This window comes from Scomber scombrus, chromosome 12, assembly GCF_963691925.1.
Source record: "Scomber scombrus chromosome 12, fScoSco1.1, whole genome shotgun sequence".
Taxonomy (NCBI): Eukaryota; Metazoa; Chordata; class Actinopteri; order Scombriformes; family Scombridae; genus Scomber; species Scomber scombrus.
Window position 1 is genome coordinate 1,066,707 of NC_084981.1, and position 8,414 is coordinate 1,075,120.

The 8,414-nt window shown below is 40.3% G+C and overlaps 1 protein-coding gene across 1 annotated transcript; it reads left to right on the top strand.

The window, feature by feature from the left end:
• The first annotated feature begins 1,081 nt into the window (after nucleotides 1-1,081).
• Nucleotides 1,082-8,414, top strand: chchd1 (coiled-coil-helix-coiled-coil-helix domain containing 1). Its single transcript, XM_062430525.1, has 3 exons — nucleotides 1,082-1,382; nucleotides 5,634-5,752; nucleotides 7,553-8,414. The coding sequence occupies exons 1-3, from the start codon at nucleotides 1,244-1,246 to the stop codon at nucleotides 7,661-7,663; spliced, it is 369 nt and encodes a 122-aa protein (XP_062286509.1). The 5' UTR covers nucleotides 1,082-1,243; the 3' UTR covers nucleotides 7,664-8,414.

Consider the following 8,414-nt stretch of genomic DNA (forward strand, 5'->3'; position numbering starts at 1 on the left):
TCTTACGTTATCTTGTGTCTGTCTGGTTTTAAGGAACCCCGTCTGGTCTTCATCTATTATGTCCGGAATAATATTTTCTATTATGAAGTTTTGATCCATGAAGGTTTTATATTAGTAAAACCTTCCTCAAGCTGAGAAATGTGATTTAAAAATATGTGATGTCATCACAATGTAAATTCTATGGGCCAAGCAGGAACTCTCTGTTGGGGCAACGGGGTAAACACCACCGCACATATTCAGTGGGCCACATAACTTGGAAGTTAGAAACTTTTTTTGGTGTATGTGCCAGCCGAGCAGTTCTTATAGGACTGAATGAGCGCCATTTTGGTCCAGTATCCAGCTCCATGTCTGAAACACACAATCAATATGTGTTGGTACTGTTACCATCAGATGGCCATTATATTGATATTTAGAAAACCAGGTTATATATGCTATTTACATTGCTCTCCTTTTTAAAAACTTCTAGAACAGTTTCTCAGGTGTATTCTTTCTTTCACTCAAAATTTTGACTATGGGGATTTCTGCAATAAAAATGTATTATCCCATGTATGTGTCATCAAATTGTTGAATGTGATGTTTTTTAAACATTTGCAGTGATTTCTCCCAACATTCTGTAAATATGTTTATTTTATTCCACTGTAAATTAAAAACAAAATCCAAATAATAATAAAAATAATGAGAAAGAATACGTTTCTTCTTGTTGTTGTGGTATTCAAGAGAAAGAAATGCGCACTCTAATGAATGCTACTCACACCAATGATAGTTAAGTTTGGATTTAGGCTAAAAATAAGATAGCTAATAAATATCTATAATGAATTCAAATGAACGTTATTAATGGTAATGTAGTAGCAGCAGTAGTAGACAGAATAATACTACTAGTAGTAGTATACCCTGCTCTAATATGATATGATTTATTATTTATTCATGTTATTAGGTGTGGCTATTTTTAACTTTGGGGTTGTACATGTCGCACATAATTAGCAATGAAAGTTACGACGGCACGTGAATGTGGCATGGGTTGTACGCATGCGTCTCCAAAGCAAGTGTTTTACGACACTAACTAGCTTCTTACGGTAGAAGATGGCGGCACACAGAGCAGCGTGAAGGAAACAAACAGAGAGCTGAAGCAAGATCGTTTTCCCCTCTCTTCTCCTTCACACACTGTTCATCAGTCAATCAGTTCATCAGCACAGAGCAGGGCGGTGCCTGCTGTCCTCAGGTGGAGTCAGTGAGTAGTGGAAACATGGCGGCGCAGGGAGGTGTAGTGTTCCAGGAGAAGGTCAGCAGACTGCTCAGCAGACACGATACAAAACCTGTCATCAAACCCAACAAGAGTCTGGTTCTGAGAGACGCTGTGGCCAACCGAAAACCAAAGAAAGGAGGTGAGAGGAGACACTGATGCACCTCAGCATTTACAGACTTATTTTAATAGATGTTTATTGATTAAAAAAAAAGAAAAAGATATCATATAAGAGTGTATGTGGGTGTGTTCAGTGAGTCAAAGAATACAAATGACCTCACTGACATCATACTGTGCTTAATAAATAGAATGCCTACATCTCCAGCTTTACTTCCACTATTTACCGTCATATCACACAACCCTAACACTAACCCTGGGACATTATCACACAACCCTAACACTAACCCTGGGACATTATCACACAACCCTAACACTAACCCTGGGACATTATCACACAACCCTAACACTAACCCTGGGACATCACCACACAACCCTAACACTAACCCTGGGACATTACCACACAACCATAACACTAACCCTGGGACATCACCACACAACCCTAACACTAACCCTGGGACATTACCACACAACCCTAACACTAACCCTGGGACATTACCACACAACCCTAACACTAACCCTGGGACATTACCACACAACCCTAACACTAACCCTGGGACATTATCACACAACCCTAACACTAACCCTGGGACATTATCACACAACCCTAACACTAACCCTGGGACATTATCACACAACCCTAACACTAACCCTGGGACATCACCACACAACCCTAACACTAACCCTGGGACATTACCACACAACCCTAACACTAACCCTGGGACATTACCACACAACCCTAACACTAACCCTGGGACATTATCACACAACCCTCACACTAACCCTGGGACATTATCACACAACCCTAACACTAACCCTGGGACATTATCACACAACCCTAACACTAACCCTGGGACATTACCACACAACCCTAACACTAACCCTGGGACATTACCACACAACCCTAACACTAACCCTGGGACATTATCACACAACCCTAACACTAACACTAACCCTGGGACATTATCACACAACCCTAACACTAACCCTGGGACATTATCACACAACCCTAACACTAACCCTGGGACATTATCACACAACCCTAACACTAACCCTGGGACATTATCACACAACCCTAACACTAACCCTGGGACATTATCACACAACCCTAACACTAACCCTGGGACATTACCAGCATGTTGTAGATATTAACCTGCAGCCCATACATCAGTGGAGAAAGTAACACAGGAGTCCAAGATGCCTCACACTGAAAAGGTTTATTGAGACTTGATCAAAGAGAATGAAAGAATAATCAGTACACACTCTGTCCTGATGCTCCTTCACCTCTAAAGTTTCAGTCCTCTGGGGATAATCTTATAATAAGCCACAGTTACAGCTTATAGAATTTAGTCTATTGCTCTACAGATAAGGAGAATGTCTGGGGACACAGCTCAGTGCCCTTGTCCTCCTTTATTCAGGATCCACAATATCCAACCTGTGACTATAGATACTTCTACTCTGTTCAGAGACAGATCAGCACATCTCTGACCTCGGCTGCCATAGAAACACTATCATAGTGCCTCCTGTTTTCCCCAAAATGAGCAGACGTACTGTCTACGACTGTCTCAAGGGGAGGCAGTGTCTCACGGTTAAGATTTTGTGCAGCCTTACAATGACCTCAGGGCCTAGTTTGACCCGGTGTATGCTAATGTATGATGTAAGTTATGGAACACACAAGAGTACAGCTGCAGAACAACAAATAGCATACAGAAGACAAAGGAGAGGAAAGGTTGCTTAGTTGTGAATGTGTTTTTCACATGATACAGGAAATATGCTGTACATGGAACAATATCAATGAATTATTGTGTGAATAGCTTTGTTTAGTTTTTTATGTGAAAGTAGTTTTAGCCTCAGGAGCTGACAGCAGCACTGACCTGCTGGAGGAGCTGCTGGCAACCACAAAAACAATAGAAATCCTCTTCACATTCCATAATGTAGGTCTTTAACTCTCTGGCTGTTACTGAACCTGACCAACCACAGCTCTGCAGCCCTGCTCCACAGAGGACATGCTTTGGCAGAACTCTGGCTGCACCACGAAGTAATGTTTTGAAACTGGTGAGTGCAGGAACTGACAGCTGGGTCCTGTTCCATAAAGCAGGATTACCAAATAAGCCAGGCTTATTTTGTTAGTCTGGCTCATTTTCCAGCAGATCCGGTTCCATAAAGCAAGCTCAGCATAGTTCAAGCTCAGTTACCATGGCAACTTATGCCGGCAAACTAACCTGGTGTGGACCAGGTTAATTGTAAGGCTTACCCTGAGTTGCTGCTTAGCCATGACACTGACCTGAAAGAAAAGCGATGATGTACTGTATTATGACACATAAAGTTTACATAAAGTCGACTTAATAATAATCAAATATTTATATTTTATATATATTTACATATGTGTGTATACATATATATGTACATACACACACACACACACACACACACACACACACACACACACACACACACACACACACACACACACACACACACATAACCCACATATGTCTTCATGATATCTCACAGAGACATTGAGGCATATGCTTAGTAAATCTAAATTAGCCTCATAAATATTGAACAACTGCAAAAATATTTGGACAAGAGATGTAATATTTAAATCCATATGTCTTCAAACTGCTGTTTTCCTGGTAGGAAGCGCTGTTTTAAAAGGTATTGGTTACTGATCAGTACATTTAAAATAATGTCTATAAAGTAGTTTCTCTGTTAGTCATGGTGTGTCCTTTCATTGAGCAGCTTGTACATGAAGGAGCTGTCATAGTACACAGGGCACTGCAACAAGAGCACACCTTCAGAGACACTTCAGACCCATTCAATCCATCAGCTGTTTCCTGCCAGCCTTTCTCTTGGATTTGATCAACTATGTTTAAATTCTTCATATGTCTCCAGCAGAAGTGCTGCTCTGTGGCTCTTTTGTGTGGATTTTGCCATAGTGATCAGTTTGATCTGTGTTCGACATCATGGGCTGCTTATGAATGAATACTGAATACTTGAGCCTGTCTTGAATTAGTCTGATGGCGCAAACATGGATCGACCTTTATGGAACCGCTTTAGCCTGATCTCATTTGTTAGGCTCATTCAAGTCAGGTGAACAACAATAAGCCCCCCCTTTTCTGAGCAGGCTTTATGGAATGGACCCCTGGAGAGATCCAAGGAGGAACTGTGTTGTTTTTGTGGCTGCCAGCAGCTCTTCCTCCCACCGACCGTTTCAGACAGAGAGACCTGCTGCTGTTAGCTCGTGAAGATAAAACTGTCTCCATTAGCACAGTGGTTTCACAGACTGTCACACTCAAGGTTGGGGGGGGGTGTCTTTATCATTCTACCATTTATATAGATTTCATGACGTAGAGCAGTGTTCTCCAACCCTGCTCCTGTAGAGCTACTGCCCTGCATGTTTTAGGTATCTTGCCACTCTAATACACCTGATTCTAATTATTAACTCTTAATCAGGCCACCACAGCTTGTCAAGGGCTTGAGTTCATTATTAGAATCAGGTGTTCAGAGTGGGGGGATACCTACAAGATGCAGCAGTAGCTCTCCAGGAGCAGAGTTGGAAACAACTGTTGTAGAGACACATTTGAAAAATTGTGTGTGTGTGTGTGTGTGTGTGTGTGTGTGTGTGTGTGTGTGTGTGTGTGTGTGTGTGTGTGTGTGTGTGTGTGTGTGTGTGTGTGTGTGTGTGTGTGTGTGTGTGTGTGTGTGTGTGTGTGTGTGTGTGTGTGTGTGTGTGTGTGTGTGTGTGTGTGTGTGTGTGTGTGGCTGGAATACATTGGCAGGAACTCTGAGCACAGCTCCCTGAATGTGCTGCATCATCATCTAGCTAAAGGAAACATTAACTGCTTATAATGTTTGTCTGGCAGTTAGAACAAGGACAGCGCTAATTGTGATTCATGTCTATAGAGAGCTTGTATGAGTTTCAGCAACAGTTTACAACATGCTGAGGTCATTTCCTCTGACTAGAGCTGTGTTTATCACAAAAGTAAATATATAGTGGAGCTGTGTGTGTAGAGCTGCTAGCTGACATGAGTTTAGTCTGGGCTGAGGGCGCTGAAGGTTTGTCTGTTACATTTATTTATTCATTTATTTATTTAGTTGTTTGTTGGTTCTGTCATGCTACTTCTGAAACTGAAGCTGAAGAGTTGAGAGTGGGAGGATTTCTTTTAATAATATGTATGACTGAACTATCCAAGGACAATATTACATTATTCCTACTAAATAGAGATGCTTTTCTCTAACAGTGTAGGATAAACATGCAGCTTTCTCTCCACAGAGGCCACCTGTATCACAGAGATGTCAGTCATGATGGCCTGCTGGAAACAGAAGAACTTTGTGGACGCTCTGTGCTCCAGTGAGATCAACTCCTTCTACAGCTGTGTTGAGATTGCTCAGGTATGTTCACATGTTAACACACAGACAACACAACAGACACCAGGATTTTACAAACTGTCATTGTAATCACTGTGGAACAGCAAAATGCTCGTTTCCACTTCATCTGGCTGCAGCAGACTGCAGGAAAAGAGAGTAAGTGCAGCTCACACACAGCACACTGTGTTTCCTGGATAGAGGCAACAACAAAATCTCCCTCTCTTCCTCTCCCACCCACAAGTACTGAATGATGTTTGCTTCAGAATCTTCCCTCCACTACTTCTCCTTCGTGATATCAAGCAATACGTCTATGTCAGGAAGTTATTTTCTGAAGTGAATTAGGACAACAGTTTAGCCTACAGCTGTTCTGGGAAGCAGGAAATGTGCATCAATCAGAATGCAGCACAGTCAGAAGACAGCTCGAACCCTGAGCATTTCACATCATGGTAGCAGAGTGCATTACAGTGACAGGGCCCACCTCCTGTTTGTGTCTTCACTTCAATTTTGTCAAATCCTCTGCAAATAATGCCATTAAAATGATTTTTTTAAAATTCCAGGTCCCAATTCCAGGTACCATAGATATATAGTTATATATAGTTTTATACTATGAACTGTGTACATTTGTGTTTGTTCTTAATAATTTCTGTTTAGAATGACTTTTTATGTGTTGTATTCAAGTGGAAAAAAGTGGAAACCAATAAATATATTCAAGACTTAAACTTATGTAAACATGATCATGTTCTCCTGTCAGGTGTCTTTCATACCATCAGCCATCAGACTGTACAACACCACAGCTCCCAGTACCTCCCACTCCCACTAATAAGACTGATGCTGTCCTTACTGTTTAATCCCAGCAACATTACACACTCCTCCACTTTGTACATTTATATATAGTACAAGGATTCTATGTATATTGTAGATTTATATAATTACTGATTATTTTATAGATTGTTTATTGTTTATAGTATTTTATTTTTTCTATCACTTCATCTTTACAAGGTGACTGTCAATTTTGAATTTTCCCTGAGGGGGATGAGTAAAGTTTACCTTACCTTACCTTACAACACTAATTTTTAGAAAATGTTCATGCAGTCAATTTCACACTGCAAAATAATAATGTTTCCTCATATGCAGAGAACATCAGATAACAGGAGGTGTAGGCCACAGAATGGCACAGAGGTTATACAGTATTATGGGAAGTGTAAAAAGATGTGGTGAGATGAGGCTGATTTCACACAGCTGAGTCATTATCTTTTATTTTAATTCAAACAATATGTTACATTTTATTTAGCTAAGCCATATAAGTGTCTGTGTTTACAGTCTTTAGGCTCAATGCTGTATTTCTAAATATCATTTTATGATCTAATTTTGACATATTTAGAAAGTTTTCTTTTTTAACCTATACAAATAAAACCTGCACTGAATAAATGGTGTGATTAGTTGCTCTTTGAATTTTACCACAGTGTAATATTTCATAGAACACCACATCATAGTGTCTACTCTCTGACTGTTGTAAAACAGTGACATCACAAATGAGTCTCAGGTCCATCTGAGGTAAGAGTCATTTTGGTCCCAAATGAGCCCTCAGCATGATTCCTTGGAGGGATTCTAGCAGGTATGAGCCCTTGTCTCAGTGTCTTTCCAGCACAGGGAATGTTGGACACACCAAGAAGGCCTATCTCTCCCTTAATCACTTAGATCAGTCACTTCGACATCAAGTCACGGAGTTTCTGTACACTACCAGTTACGACTGCTGATAAGCTACTTTATTAAACACATTGTCATTAAAAAACACTGGTAACAAATCATCTTCCTCCTTCGCAGGCTGCTATGAAGAATAAGTCAGAACAGACCAGATTGCAGGGAGGATTTCTACACCCAAAAAAAGCCACAACACTGCTGAAGAGATATCCCAACCTGCGCTCTGAGATCTAGAAAAGATTTGTCAATGTTTTACGGACTGAAGATGTACCCCTTAAAAACAGGCCATTGGACTGAGTCTTACAACTGGGTTTCATGATGTTAAGACATTGTCCAGAGTGGTCTGGTTTAAGATAAATCATCTCTTTAACAGTCAGATACAGTCATCATTTAATCTGTCTCGTCTACTGTAATATTGTAATATTTCAACTATGGGATATGATATGTTTGTTAAATAAATGAAGTAAGACGATATCACTGATGTGTGTGATTTCAACAAAAACAAACAATGTTTTCAATATGTAACTTAAGGCTTCCAAAGTGTATTCAGTCATTCCATCTAGCTAGGCAGTATTCAGGACTGTCCCATTCTTTGTATTCACAACACACTGTGTTTAATGCTTTGATCAATAATCATGTGACTCTCTCCTCGTGTCCTGAATTGGCTCTGATGAAAATGACTCAATTTTTTTCTCAATCCAATTTAGCAGAGTGTTATCAATGTAGAGGTAGTAATGGATGTTATGGAATATTCTTCTTGGATTTCATGGCTTCTATCTGAGAGTTTATGGTTATCACTGAACACTTAAATGCCTCATCATTCCTGTGGAGGCTCGTGTTGATGGTCGGCAGCAAAGATGTTGGAATCAATCAAATCAGCCAGACAGATAGGGTTACATAGATTACCAGTAAGCAAAGCTCAGTGTGGTTGATATTGATACTCCTGAATGGCCTGTATTTGATCAATTCATTTATCTATTAAACT

Excerpts from the sequence above, each read along its gene's own strand:
- chchd1 (XM_062430525.1), top strand. The coding sequence starts at position 1,244 with ATGGCGGCGCAGGGAGGTGTAGTGTTCCAGGAGAAGGTCAGCAGACTG. Across the intron at positions 1,383-5,633 it reads CCGAAAACCAAAGAAAGGAG|AGGCCACCTGTATCACAGAG; the intron begins GTGAGAGGAGAC and ends TTCTCTCCACAG. Across the intron at positions 5,753-7,552 it reads GCTGTGTTGAGATTGCTCAG|GCTGCTATGAAGAATAAGTC; the intron begins GTATGTTCACAT and ends CCTCCTTCGCAG.